At 42.1% G+C, this 13,979-nt stretch overlaps 1 protein-coding gene across 3 annotated transcripts; it reads left to right on the top strand.

Moving 5' to 3' along the window:
* Positions 1–1,298: 1,298 nt before the first annotated feature.
* On the top strand, positions 1,299–13,220 carry LOC120025171 (tumor necrosis factor receptor type 1-associated DEATH domain protein-like). 3 transcript variants are annotated; one of them, XM_038969624.1, is made up of 6 exons: positions 1,299–1,370; positions 10,443–10,536; positions 10,858–11,008; positions 11,397–11,677; positions 11,857–12,004; positions 12,464–13,220. In XM_038969624.1, exons 2-6 carry the CDS (start codon positions 10,516–10,518, stop codon positions 12,760–12,762), a joined length of 900 nt encoding a protein of 299 aa, XP_038825552.1. In that variant the 5' UTR covers positions 1,299–1,370; positions 10,443–10,515; the 3' UTR covers positions 12,763–13,220. The 3 variants fall into 3 exon arrangements, with proteins under 3 accessions (XP_038825552.1, XP_038825550.1, XP_038825551.1); XM_038969622.1 differs by having other exon boundaries at positions 12,434–13,220; XM_038969623.1 differs by lacking the exon at positions 1,299–1,370 and adding an exon at positions 6,269–6,365 and having other exon boundaries at positions 12,434–13,220.
* Positions 13,221–13,979: the final 759 nt, after the last annotated feature.

Here is a 13,979-nt window from a genome sequence, read left to right as displayed (position 1 = left end):
TTGCACGTGAAAGCGGCATAATCTCTTGTGGACAGATGAAGCGGCGAGAAACTGTCGAGGCTCACACAGAATTTTGTTATTACTAGCAGCAGTAGTTCCTCGTTTTGGGTTTTCATCATTGATTATTTGGACGAATCAAGATTGGGGCGAAGGCGGTGCTTGAACTGGTGCGGTTATTTACAAGCCTGTGTGTGGACGATACATGGTTTTCACTCGATTCCACAACCACAAAGTAAAAATTGTCTATATCATAAAATTCATGAAAATAATTTGTTCCTTTCTTTGCACAAAGGTAATCACAAACCCCCCCATCACTGAAATAGAGAGAATGTGTTTGTGATGGTTACAATCTTACTGCTGTGATCAAAGAGGGTACTTGGGGATGAACAGTAGTCCAACACGTTTAATGTGTGTGGGTGTTTGACAGTAACACAACACTACAGATATAGTTCAGCACTAGGGTTTATTAATCAATCAAGATATTTTAGCTTTGCACACTGAAGTGCTGGCATATCAGATTCTGAGAGAGGAAGAGAGGGCTAAAGTCTGTCTTGACTTCAAGACAGACTTTAATTTTCTGGAAGTGGCTCTCTGATTAATAGTGAGGCCATTTCCTGTCATGCCTAGATAAGACTGACAATTTACTGTCAGACCTTATGTGGGCCTTGCTCACATAATTTATTTTTTATGTGAATCCTCTCTATTCTGTTATAGGCTTAATCGGCCTGTTTTTGTCCCCAAGCAGTTGCCATAGTTTCAGTCTATAACCGAGGTATTTCCTTGTTAAATGTGGCCTACCTTCTCCGAATTAATCACTTGTCTGACAATGTGGATGTGCACGTAAGGAACCCCCCTTACATTCAAATGGCGCAGTGAATACTTCGAGGAAGGATTATACATGTTAACAACATTTAAACCGGGCAAATGAATATCACACATGGCCCTGCTTCCAAAAACATAAAATAACAGGACCTATATCTATATAGACCTAAACAAAATAACCTGTTACTTATTTGGTATTTTGCTTCTCAGTCGATTCATTTTGCCTTCACTGTCATGTTCAGTGGGTACATACAATGATATAATTTCAACATTGTCGTTAGCTACACAGTTGCAAGCAAATGGCTACAGCAGTAAAGGATCAGTTAGACAAATATTTCCATCCAATCAACCAACAAAAACAGTCAACTACTTCCTTCCCGTAAAGATACGTGATTCTAACCAATAGGGAAGGCACTGTGATTTCTCACCAATCACAGTGCCTCCAGGTTTCCCTGTAGCCAATCGCCTGTCGGGAAGTTATTAATGTGTCTGTGTGTGTTCCTGTGGTCAGGACGCGTTGCCGTCCTTACGACGTTTTTTCTTTAAAGGTAAGTTAACAAAACAATTATGATTTTTCTTTAAACCCAAAACGAAATTATAGCCTATACAACAGTTAATGCCACAAATGACAGTAAACAAATGCATAACAGTACTAGTCAATCGTGAAAGAAAATGTTCTCAAGTTGCTATGATTCCTTTCTATGGTTTATTAGGCTACTGTTTTGTAACAACTTGACTGTATGATTAAAACTTCAGCAGTAGTTTTTTATTATTGAAGGTCAATAGGCGGTGTTTGGTGCAGCTTAATTTACTATACAGTAGGTCTACTTTTCTAGTTTCCTAAAAGTCTGAACCGCACTGTGTCCAACGTGGTCTCAGAGAATTTCGTATTACTCTGTACGGAAATGCGAGACATTTCATCCATTTAGTATGGGAAGTATTCATTTGTGGATGTCCATCATCCATTTTGTATGATATGTTAGAAATTACTATTCCTATGACATATTACGAATTGCAATTTGAACCTTATTTTACTTATTGCGATTAATATGTTATGCATTTCCAAAACATGATAAGTCACACAACAAATAAAAAAATGTTGTGGCTAATGTTAACATTAGCTAGCTCTAGGGGTTAAGGTTGGGAGTTAGTGTAACGGATGTGAAATGGTTAGCTAGTTAGCGGTGGTGCGAGCTAGCAGCCTTTCAGTCGGTTACGTCACTTGCTCTGAAACCTAGAAGTAGTGGTTCCCCTTGCTCTGCAAGGGCCGCGGCCTTTGTGGAGTGATGGGTAACGATGCTTCGTGGGTGACTGTTGTTTATGTGTGCAGAGGGTCCCTGGTTCGCGCCCGTGTCGAGGGGACAGTCTAAAGTTATACTGTTACATTGATGCTGTTGACCCGGATCACTGGTTGCTGCGGAAAAGGAGGAGGTCGAAAGGGGGGTGAGTGTAACGGATGTGAAATGGCTAGCTAGTTAGCGGTGGTGCGAGCTAGCAGCCTTTCAGTCGGTTACGTCACTTGCTCTGAAACCTAGAAGTGGTGGTTCCCCTTGCTCTGCAAGGGCCGCGGCTTTTGTGGAGCGATGGGTAACGATGCTTCGTGGGTGACTGTTGTTGATGTGTGCAGAGGGTCCCTGGTTCGCGCCCGTGTCGGGGCGAGGGGACGGTCTAAAGTTATACTGTTACATTAGGTTAATGTGTTAGGGGAAGGGTTCGCTAAAAGTGTTGGCCTTAGGCCATTCTCAGTGTAAACATACCTTCATTTATTTGGGAACCATGATGTTCTAATAAACATCTTTATTTTGCATTCAAGCCTCAGTTTTGGATTTATTCCTTTTTTTCGACAGTTTGCGGGTCTCCATCTCTTTCACTATACCAAACGTAACATATTCGAGTGACCCGGATTTACATTTACTATGTTACGTCTAGTGTATGAGACCAGTCTGCTGTGTCATATTCTTGCCTCATAGCAGGAGAGAATGTAATGAAATTCCTGTCATCATGTACGTGACTCACGGGACTCGCGTTTTCACAGAACTGCACACCCCACAGTGCCACCTGTCTTGTAGGCCCAGTAGTCTAACCCAATGATGTATATAAACCCTGGATTGCTGATGCTATGTGTTGGCCAATGAGAGACTTTGAAGCCATGTTGGCACTCTTCAGAAAGCAGCAGTTCCATAGGAATGAATAGAATTCTTCAGTATTTCATTTAAATCTTTCAAGGACAAAATGACATGTATTTTGTTGTAATGGGAACAGTGACATATTAGTTCTTTCAAAATATTATACTTTAAGGAAGATGTTTTTATATATTTAAATGTTTTATTTGTATGCTTAGCTCACATAATATGATTCACACGTATGCATTAAGGTGTCTGTAATATAATAAACGTGGCAAAAACAAATAAATGCATTCTAAAATATTCCAAAATATTTGTAGCTTCAAAAGAGCGCCCCCTGTCAGTAGTGTATATTTAAATGATTAGTCTAACCCAGCACAGAGCTCACCAGTTTGTAGTTCTAAAAACCAGAAATGCATTACCTCTGGTTCATTCAGCCATTCCTATGGGGAAAATGAATGGAGAAAGAATTTGATTTGGGATAAACACCAAAAATAAGGTCTGAGGTAACACAGGCTTAAGAGATCTTATACATGTTATTCTATGAGATAATAATAGTCAGTTAACATGATCTTTATGAAAATATGTTTTTATTATAATGCAAATGCTTCAAAATTCACAAAAAGGGATTTTAGCTGATGAAGATTATTTCATAGAACAAAACGTATAAGATTGTCTAAGATTCTCGTTTTCATCCCAATCAAAAGAATGGCATTCGCTGAATTGACCCAATGTCCAGGGAATCCTTTGGTTGGAACTTGGCAGGATGATTTTAGTCTTTGACGCTGCAGTGGTGGATGTTAAATGTTGCATTAATAAACTCTTGATGATGACATAATCCTCATTCACTCTGTTATTCTAGGCTACATCTGGTGAATTAATCCAGCACACTTTCAGTTTTAATAATGTATGACACTACCGGTCTATGAATATAATGATGGCTTGTGATTACATGTAGGCCAGGGGTCCCCAATTACATTCAGCTGTGGACCGATTTTTCCTTGAGTGGATGGTCGGGGGGCCAGAACATACTTCTAAATAATTTGTACACTGCAAATTGACCGCGAGAATTCCAAACATACAGTGGGGGAGAACAAGTATTTGATACACTGCTGATTTTTTGCAGGTTTTCCTACTTACAAAGCATGTAGAGGTCTGTCATTTTTTAATCATAGGTACACTTCAACTGTGAGAGACGGAATCTAAAACAAAAATCCAGAAGATCACATTGTATGATTGTTAAGTAATTAATTAGCATTTTATTGCATGACATAAGTATTTGATCACCTACCAACCAGTAAGAATTCCGGCTCTCACAGACCTGTTAGTTTTTCTTAAGAAGCCCTCCTGTTCTCCAATCATTACCTGTATTAACTGCACCTGTTTGAACTCGTTACCTGTATAAAAGACACCTGTCCACACACTCAATCAAACAGACTCCAACCTCTCCACAATGGCCAAGACCAGAGAGCTGTGTAAGGACATCAGGGATAAAATTGTAGACCTGCACAAGGCTGGGATGGGCTACAGGACAATAGGCAAGCAGCTTGGTGAGAAGGCAACAACTGTTGTCGTAATTATTAGAAAATGGAAGAAGTTCAAGATGACGGTCAATCACCCTCGGTCTGGGGCTCCATGCAAGATCTCACCTCGTGGGGCATCAATGATCATGAGGAAGGTGAGGGATCAGCCCAGAACTACACGGCAGGACCTGGTCAATGACCTGAAGAGAGCTGCGACCACAGTCTCAAAGAAAACCATTAGTAACACACTACACCGTCATGGATTAAAATCCTGCAGCGCACGCAAGGTCCCCCTGCTCAAGCCAGCGCATGTCCAGGCCCGTCTGAAGTTTGCCAATGACCATCTGGATGATCCAGAGGAGGAATGGGAGAAGGTCATGTGATCTGATGAGACAAAAATAGAGCTTTTTGGTCTAAACTCCACTCGCCGTGTTTGGAGGAAGAAGGATGAGTACAACCCCAAGAACACCATCCCAACCGTGAAGCATGGAGGTGGAAACATCCTTCTTTGGGGATGCTTTTCTGCAAAGGGGACAGGACGACTGCACCGTATTGAGGGGAGGATGGATGGGGCCATGTATCGCGAGATCTTGGCCAACAACCTCCTTCCCTCAGTAAGAGCCTTGAAGATGGGTCGTGCCTGGGTCTTCCAGCATGACAACGACCCGAAACACACAGCCAGGGCAACTAAGGAGTGGCTCCGTAAGAAGCATCTCAAGGTCCTGGAGTGACCTGCCAAAGGTGATTCTAATGTATTGACTCAGGGGTGTGAATACTTATGTAAATATGATATTTCTGTATTTCATTTTCAATAAATGTACTAAAATGTCTTAACATGTTTTCACTTTGTCATTGTGGGGTATTGTGTGTGTAGATGGGTAAGAACAGTTTTTTTAATCATTTTTTAATTTAGGCTGTAACGAAACAAAATGTGGAATAAGTCAAGGGGTATGAATACTTTCTGAAGGCACTGTATGTGCCTCTATTTATGCGTGGGAATACATGGGAACAGATTTCCTAAATTAAAACACTGAGCTGATTTCCTGGTGATTCTACAGTATTTTATGTTCCCCAGTAGGCAGCAATTTAAATATATATATATTTTTTTTTTCTTTGCTCGGAAAACTTGTGCCAAATAAAATCACCCGCAGGCCAAATTTGAAACCCTGAATTGTAGGCTGAGTTATGGACACGTTAGTTATATTTCTATATGTATTATTTTGGGCTCCCGAGTGGCACAGCGGTCTAGGGCACTGCTTCTCAGTGCTAGAGGCGTCACTACAGACCCTGGTTCGATTCCAAACTGTATCACAGACTGCATAATCTAGCTCAGATACTGTTTTCCCTTTACTTATCACTCTCCCAGGTCTAGCACATCAAGCATTTACTTGACCCTAAACCAGACCCAAGTTACATTGAAAGAAGTCTATCCAGAGATAGGGGTTAGGCTGAGGTCAGGCGTCGGGGTGGAGGTAGTAGCAGTGGCGTCATTAGACCTGGGCTTCCGGGACCTTAGCCCCGGATGTTTAGGATCCAGCCGCAAACATTGTTTTTTACATTTCAGTCTGATTTAAGTTTCCATAAACACATATCACTACACAATTTTACTACAAAAATAAACAATACACTGCTCTAGGCACTGCAAGAAGCCCCTGGAGTGACTCAGTACCTGCTGTGATTGGTTGAGATTTCACAATGCAGTGGACCGCTCATTTCCTTTGATCCCTCCCTCACCCCTGCAGCACTGGTTAGATGTCAATGTCATTACTTACGAAAACGCCTGTCACTCAGTCAGTCTGGATATTCGGAACTTCTTCCAAAAGAGTGGCAAAAAAAGTTAACAGGTGGAGAGGGCAGAACAGCCAGAAAGTCAAAGCAGCAGCAGAGTTAACCGCAGGTTTGTGCAGGGTTGGTGGTAGCTTACTAGCTAGTCTCCCTCAGCATAAGGGTTTGCTAATGCTAATAAGCTAGCATTAGCGCTTAGCATCCTTAAGCTGTCAGTTATTTAACAGTATATTTAGTGAATGGGCAAGCTAAGGATGTTGATATAAGTCATGATATCAGGAAAAGTGTTTATTTCCAGTGAGTGTATTTGATGGATTTCATTTCTGTAGCTAGCCTGGCTAGTTAGCCACCTTGTTAGCTACTGGCTGGCTAGCTAACTGAGACAGAAGAGATGAAAAAAAGGTTTTCTGCCGAAAGCACATGGGCGCGTTCGAGCGGATCAAGTTGGTGACCATTGTTGGTCACAGCCTTTCAAAGTGTGTTGCATTATGGGGTTAATAAAAATTGTCCGACTTGCGTCTACATTTCTACTGCATGAACTCTACAAAAATCATGTGATCAAAGGTCATGCAATTTTGACTGCAGTCGACTGTAATTTTTTTCAGTTGCTCTTTACCAACTTCATCCTCCAGCCATGGCTTACATTGTGGGAGGATCTATTGTCAACCAATCATTAGAGGGTTTTTGTTTGACCACGCAAACGTGACCAAAGACACAACTGAAAAAGGAACCAACTTTGCCGTGATTCATGTATAGAGTGGATATGAATGTGATATGAGGCTCTCTCACTGATTGATTGTACAATGTAGGCCTACACACTATACATACTGTACACACTTTACATAGTCTATACACACTATACTGTACATATTATACTATACTCTACATACTATACACACTATACATACTGAACTATACACACTACATACTGTACTATATACACACTATACATACCATACTATACACACTATATGATTTCAGTTTGTGAGTTTGTAATATGGAGGTTGGAGCCATGTTTATTTCGACATAATGAAGAAAAACTTTTATATACAATGGCAAAACTGCCATGTTGATCTGAGCTTTGCGGTTGGAAAACCACATTAGTGTCTGACTTTCGGCTGTTGCAGATGCACATCCCCCAACTTCACTCCTCGACTTTAGTCTATAGTCGGTTGCTTTAGCCTTACAACTGAAACACACCCCATATCTTCTGAAAGTGACACAGTGCCTCCCTGTGAACTGAAGCTGAACTTTACTACAACATTGTATTTAATCTTGTTTAAGATAAGCAATGATGAGGTGGTAGAACTGACAAAATGAAATGAATCATAGAAGTCTATACCATTCTACAGGTAAACATGCTTGGCTCATGTCTGTTATTTCCATATAGGCTATGTAACGATTTGTAAAAATAGAAACATGATTAAATAGGGGAAATTATTTCATTGAGCTTTTATTTGTATTACTCTTTTTATTCACTTAGCTACTTACCTTTTCTATTGTTGTTGCATTATCGAGAGGTTAACCTGCAAGTCAGCATTTAATTGCACTCCATGTATATCATGTGTATAGAAGGGGGGGGGCAGCCAGAAAGAGAGGGGAAAAGATGGCCAGCTTTGCAGTTAGATTGTAGGTGAACAAAACAATGAAAATATATAGTTAATTTAGGTCATCAAATGTTATCTAATCAAAAAATCTCACATTAGCTGGTGGAACTGATTAAATTAATCACAGAAATGTTATAACTTCTACAGGTCAATATTTTTGGCTCATGTCTCTTTATAGTCATATAGCCTAGGGCAGGGATGGGCAACTCCGGTCCTTGGAGGCCTGATTGGTGTAACACTTTTGCCTCGCAAAAAAACCTGACTCCAATAATCAACTAATCATGATCTTCAGTTTAGAACGCAATTAGTTTAGTCAGCTGTGTTTGCCTGAGATGGGGTGAAAGCCTAGGGGCTATGTAGCTTATCTGTCATGTTTGGAGTTGTGTTGCGCTGTTATGCAGAATAATTTTTCGTTAGTTGCCCGGTCATAACTTTAAACTAACTTTAAATAGCATCTGCCCCTAAAAAGATATGAAACATTTATTCTACTGTCAAAATTAACTACAAAGTGTAAATATGATCAATTTGGTCATGAAGTCAGTCTTGACCAAAACTGAGTTTTGTGAGACTTGTGGTTGTGACCGCTTCAAAACGTAAATGAAGGTTGGGTTTGTTTCAATCCTGCCCACAGCTGGCAGGACACAAGTAATAATCAATTTGGAGTGCAGCTGCATGCAACCATATCGTAATGCCTGTGGTAAATTTAGTTTGACTTTGGATATCCCTATGAGGCTAGTTAGGGACCCTCTGTAAATTACACGATGTACATGGGACAATATGTTAATTCCAATAGCTCCAAATTTCAATGACTTGATAACCTCAAACAACTATAAATTGTAGAAATTCAAATACAAATGTTAAAAGCATTTCATGAGAAAACTAAAAGGTGTGCAGCATGAAAATATTGGCTCATTTACATTGTGTAATTTATTTCCTGGCCATAACAAGCCCCGGAGATAGGCTATCCAAAGTCAGGTCACACACCAGCAGGCTGAAGCTAATTGGCAATATAATTTGGCTAATTCTTCCCACCTGTGAACATGCACACGAGACACCCACATCAAACCACACCCCAAAACCAACTCGCATTTGAATTCAGTCATGGCCGCTAGCATTTCTTAATGAACCAAATCTAAAACAAGGTCAAATCAGGAAGTGCAGTTGCCCTTCAAAACGAACTAATGACATGCTGCACCTTGCTACCTTTCAGATAAGCCAAGGAGGAGGACAGATGAGAACAGCAGGTCAGTGGAGCAATTAGAACAGCAGCAGCCAGGGGCAAATGGTAGGGAAGAGGATGATTTAGGTGATCCGATCACAGGCCCAAAACAAGTTAAGCTACCCCAATATCCCCTTGACTGTTTTGGATTGCAAAATTAAAGAAACACACTAAACAAGACACAGAGACAGCAACAGAAAAGTAGATGGTGCAGAGAGACACCAGAAGAACAGAACAGGCCATAAACAGAAGAGGATAGACAAAGGAGATAGTAACAGACAAGACACATAGAAAGTAACAGAAGAGGGCAGGTGGATTGAGCACACAGTAGACTGTATCACTTCAAGCTGCTCTATAGAATCTAATTTGTTTTATTTTCACAAATTATAAGAAATGAAATACAGACAGTGAAAAAATAAAACATGGCTTACAAAGAATGTACAGGTAAGGTGAAAATCCTGTCAAATTACTATTAAAACAATTGTTTACTTTTATACTTTTTACAACCAGGACAGGATGAGAGAGAGGGTAGACAAAAGACAGCAACATAGAATACTAAGGCACAGCAACAGACGACACTTAGAAAGTGATGGAGAGAGGTAGAGGGGTGAGCACACAGTAGACTATCACTTAAAGCTTCCATATGGATTCTAATTACTGGTTTGTGTGTGTATGTGAGACAGGATGTGTGGGTGCTGTGGGTGTCACGGATCCCTCCGGAACTTTCATTACGCACACCTGCCCCCTATTCCCAGTGGTTAGTAATTGTATAAGTGTGCCCTTGATTTACCAGTGTCCTGACAATTATTGTTACAATGTCAGTTGGTTCGTGTGAGTACCTGTGCTGTGTTTTGGCTTTCGTGCCATTGTGGATTGCGCAGATGATTACAGGTCTCATCCCGAGTGTTAATCATTGTGCGCTTGTGTTATCTATTCGAGGTACTCCTCGCTCTTTTGTTTGGGTTTCTACCCTGTGTTTTGTATAGTGTTTGTTTGGTCTTCGTCCCCGTGCCTTTACACGACACGTCGTAATTTGGGTGTAATTAAAAAAACGTATTACGCATTCCCGCGCCTGTGTCCCGAATCATTCATACCAACGTGACAGTGGGACTTTAATCAGTTTTGGCTCAGTGGTTTTTGGCAATACACTGTAGATGTGTTTGCCCCTGGGTAGTAAAGGGACATTTAAATAGTAAATTAATGTAATGACATATAGAGGAGATAATATAAAGTGAGGGATTGTATTGTGATTGCATCTGGATCCTGACTCTTTTTAATACCCGGATGGATTTGATTGATGTGTATTAGCCTTTGAACTCAGACTGTTGATTGCCTGAGTAATATATCTGCTCTATCTCTGCAGGAAGGAGGAGGCTTGAAGGGAACACAGAAGAAGCTTGTGACAGCTGAGGTCAGATGACGGGAATGCCCAAACAATGGACATAATGGATGAAAAGGTACTGTATGTTTAGTTGGGAGGAGAGAGGCAGGAAAAAGGAGCTGTGATATGTATGAGAGAGAAAAGGGAACGAGGCAGAGACAGAGACAGTTCCCATTAACTATTTATAGGACAACATGCATGTCTGTTTCTGTTAGTGCGCATGCGTGTGATAATGTCAAGTGGGGAGTGTGTGTGTACTGTGTATGTAAGAATGTAGCTATAAGTACATGCTCCTGTGCTGTACAGAATTCAGCATAATGTCTGACTAGTAGTATACAGAGCAGAGGCATTATGAACTTTAATCTTGTATGGGATGTTGTTCCATGTGATATTTTAGAAAATGGTGACATTGAGTGTGGAGGATGGGCCGTGGACAGGATGTGCGGTTCTCTTCCTGCGCTCCTGTCCCGCAGTGAACCTGCTCTCTCTCTACAAAGACCAGCAGGGCAAGTTCAGTGTCTTCAAAGTCCTCAAGCTGACACTCACAGGTGAGCCACATCAGGCCATCCGGTCTCCAGCTAGCGTAGGGAGCATGCTGAGCATTGGGTGAGGCAGATGTATTATTGATAGAAAGAAAGGCTTAGCTTGGTGGTCATAGGGAGTGAAAAAGGGCTGGTGTTGCAGTGTGACCTGCTTATCTACTGAGGGGATGAAAATAGTTAAAAGCTTATGAAAAACTGCTGTCAGATAAACGCTAGGAGATCTTTTAGGAAGTCATAACACGGTTGAGCTCAGAGCTCTGCCTGGACCAGAGTAGTGGAGGGAGACAGTCAGGTTATATTTATTTTATGGTCACAGTGGAAAAAATATTACTATTGTGCCAGTGATTCGCTATGGTTACCTCTAACCTTTGACCTTACCTGGCCTGTGTCCCAGACTCAGCTGGGGGGCTGGAGGGGTACGAGATCCTGAAGCTGCACGATGCAGATCCTCTGCTGGGTGTGGAGGTGAAGTTTGTGGATGTGGCGGCGTGCCGCAGGTTCCTGCAGAGCTATGGCTCCGGTGCTGTACAACAGTCCCTCTCCCAGCACGCCTGCCGCCTCCTCCACGGCACACAGGAGCTTGCCTTGGAAACCCAGCTCAAAGCCGGGACGCACACTTTGGACTTTTGTCTGGACGACCTTGAGCTCTGTCTGCAGCACATCCACCAGTCACAGGTAATATACTATATACCGGTTATAATCCATATATAGTGGTGTTACTGGTAATATATGATAAACAGATCACAAGTAATACTTCAGCAATCTATAGTGTATACCTAACAGGTGCTCTGCTGTGCCTTATGCCTTATGACTCACTATGAGGTGTTCTAAATGTTGATGTCACTTCCTGTCAGCCGGGGCGCCTAAGGGATGATGAGATTGCTGAGCTGGACCAGCAGCTGCAGAGCCAGGCCTTGGGTCATATCCCCCAGCCACCCACCCTCTCACAGGAAGAGCCCCCCGTGCCCAGCAACTGTTTCCTGTTCCAGAAGAGGGTGTTTGGTGAGTTGGCTCTGGCTTCCATGGCTGCTTCTTATCATCAGTGGGGGTTCAGCGGGGAGCTGTCCCCTGGGTCCTCTACATTCAAACCCTGGCATAGAAGAGTGTTTCTCACCTCTCGGTCAGTAGACCACCACTGGTCTAGGGAAGGTTATTGACCTGTGCCTCAAATAGTTTGATGAGACTTTTAGTCAGCTCAAGTGCTGGGTTTAATCTAAGTGGTCCTTTTGAGGAAGAGGATCATTATAGCTTGCCCAATCTCTGGTATAGAGGACACTCATTATGGGTCATCTACTACACCCGGGTCGGCGGGGTAGCCTAGAGGTAAGAGAGGCGGGCCAGTAGCTGGTAGGTTGCTGTTGTATTTTACTTACTTACACCACGTCTTACATGCAGAAACATATATAGACTCTGGATATATGTCTCTAACAGCCCCTCCCACTCTGTCTCCTGACCTATCAGAGGACCGCATACTGGCGGCAGGGGACCTGCAGCGGTTCTCCAACGGCGTTGGGCGGGACTGGAGGAAAGTGGGGCGGGCCTTGGGCAAGAACTGCCGTGCGCTGAAAGGGCCGGCCATAGACAACCTGGCCTACGAGTATGAGAGGGAGGGGCTGTACGAGCAGGCCTATCAGCTGCTGAACCGCTTCATCCAGGCGGAGGGGAGGGCGGCACGGCTGGGCCGGCTGGTCAGAGCACTGGAAGACAGCAAGCTCACCAGCCTGGCTGAGAACATTTTGGACATCCAGCCCCGGGAGTGACGCTGTCTGTCACACTGTCTGGGGGTGTCTGTTGGTCTGTATGTGTGTGTGTGTCTTTGTGAAAGAGTGGTAACGTGTGGGTGGCATTGCTTGTGTGAGCTTGTGTGCTACCACGTGTCTGTTCTGTGTGAGTTTTGTGTCTGTGAGCTTGATTGTATGTTTTTTTTATTTGGAGTAAAATTGTATTATGTTACAAAACCAATAGTTCTCATAATTGCTATGTCACATCATTGTTGTCTCTGGTTGGAGAGCAAACTGAAATCACTGCGGGCCTTTTCTTCTTCCGCTTTAAACCCAACCCCCTTTCTCCACCACAGACTGGACCATTGATGTATTTGATCATTCTACCAATAACCATTAGTTATTTCCAAAACTAGATTGTTATTGAACAATTTGCAATGTGATTGGGGAATATTTGTTCCGAAATCCAAATAAAGTGTTGGATTTATAAAAACGAATTGCACATTGCTTTCATTCATGTCGAGAGTAGCATTTCATTTCCACAATCCAACATCCCGATAACTTTTTACTGTGGATTACGTAGAATATTTAGGAAACCCGTTGATCCTGCTTTCTGAAATACCCTACAGTCTATGGAAATACCACCCAGGTAAAAAATGTGTCAACTTTGGGAAATGGGCAGTATCTAATCCGTGTACATACACACACAGCAAATGTTTTACTATCCTTGTGGCGACCTAAAATGTATTTCCATTCAAAATCCTATTTTCCCTAAGCCCTAAACTTAACCCTAAATCCTAACCCTAATGGTAACCTTAAACCTAACCCGAAAGTTTAAAACAGCCTTTGTCCTTGTGGGGACCTGGGAGATATCCCCACAAGGGAGAATTTTCCTTGTTTTGCTATCCTTGTGGGGATTTTTGGTAGCCATGAGGATAGTAATACAAGCCCACACACACTGTGACACATTTTGTGTTGTTTTGGCTCTGTTCTCCAGCACTTTGGATGGATTTGAAATGATACAACGACTATGAGGTTAAAGTGCACACTGTCAGCTTTAATTTGAGGGTATTTTCATCATATCGGGCGAACCTTTTAGAAATTATAGCACTTTTTGTACATACTGTAGTCCCCCCAATTTAGGGGACCAAAATTATTGTGACAAATTCATGCATAAACACATAGTGTGTAGAAAATCGTGAATAATGATGACAGAGTTACTGAGGCACAAATAACATACCCCCAAAACATGCCAA

The sequence above is a fragment of the Salvelinus namaycush genome, chromosome 30 (genome assembly GCF_016432855.1).
Source record: "Salvelinus namaycush isolate Seneca chromosome 30, SaNama_1.0, whole genome shotgun sequence".
NCBI lineage: Eukaryota > Metazoa > Chordata > Actinopteri > Salmoniformes > Salmonidae > Salvelinus > Salvelinus namaycush.
This window is presented reverse-complemented; position numbering and strand designations above follow the sequence as displayed.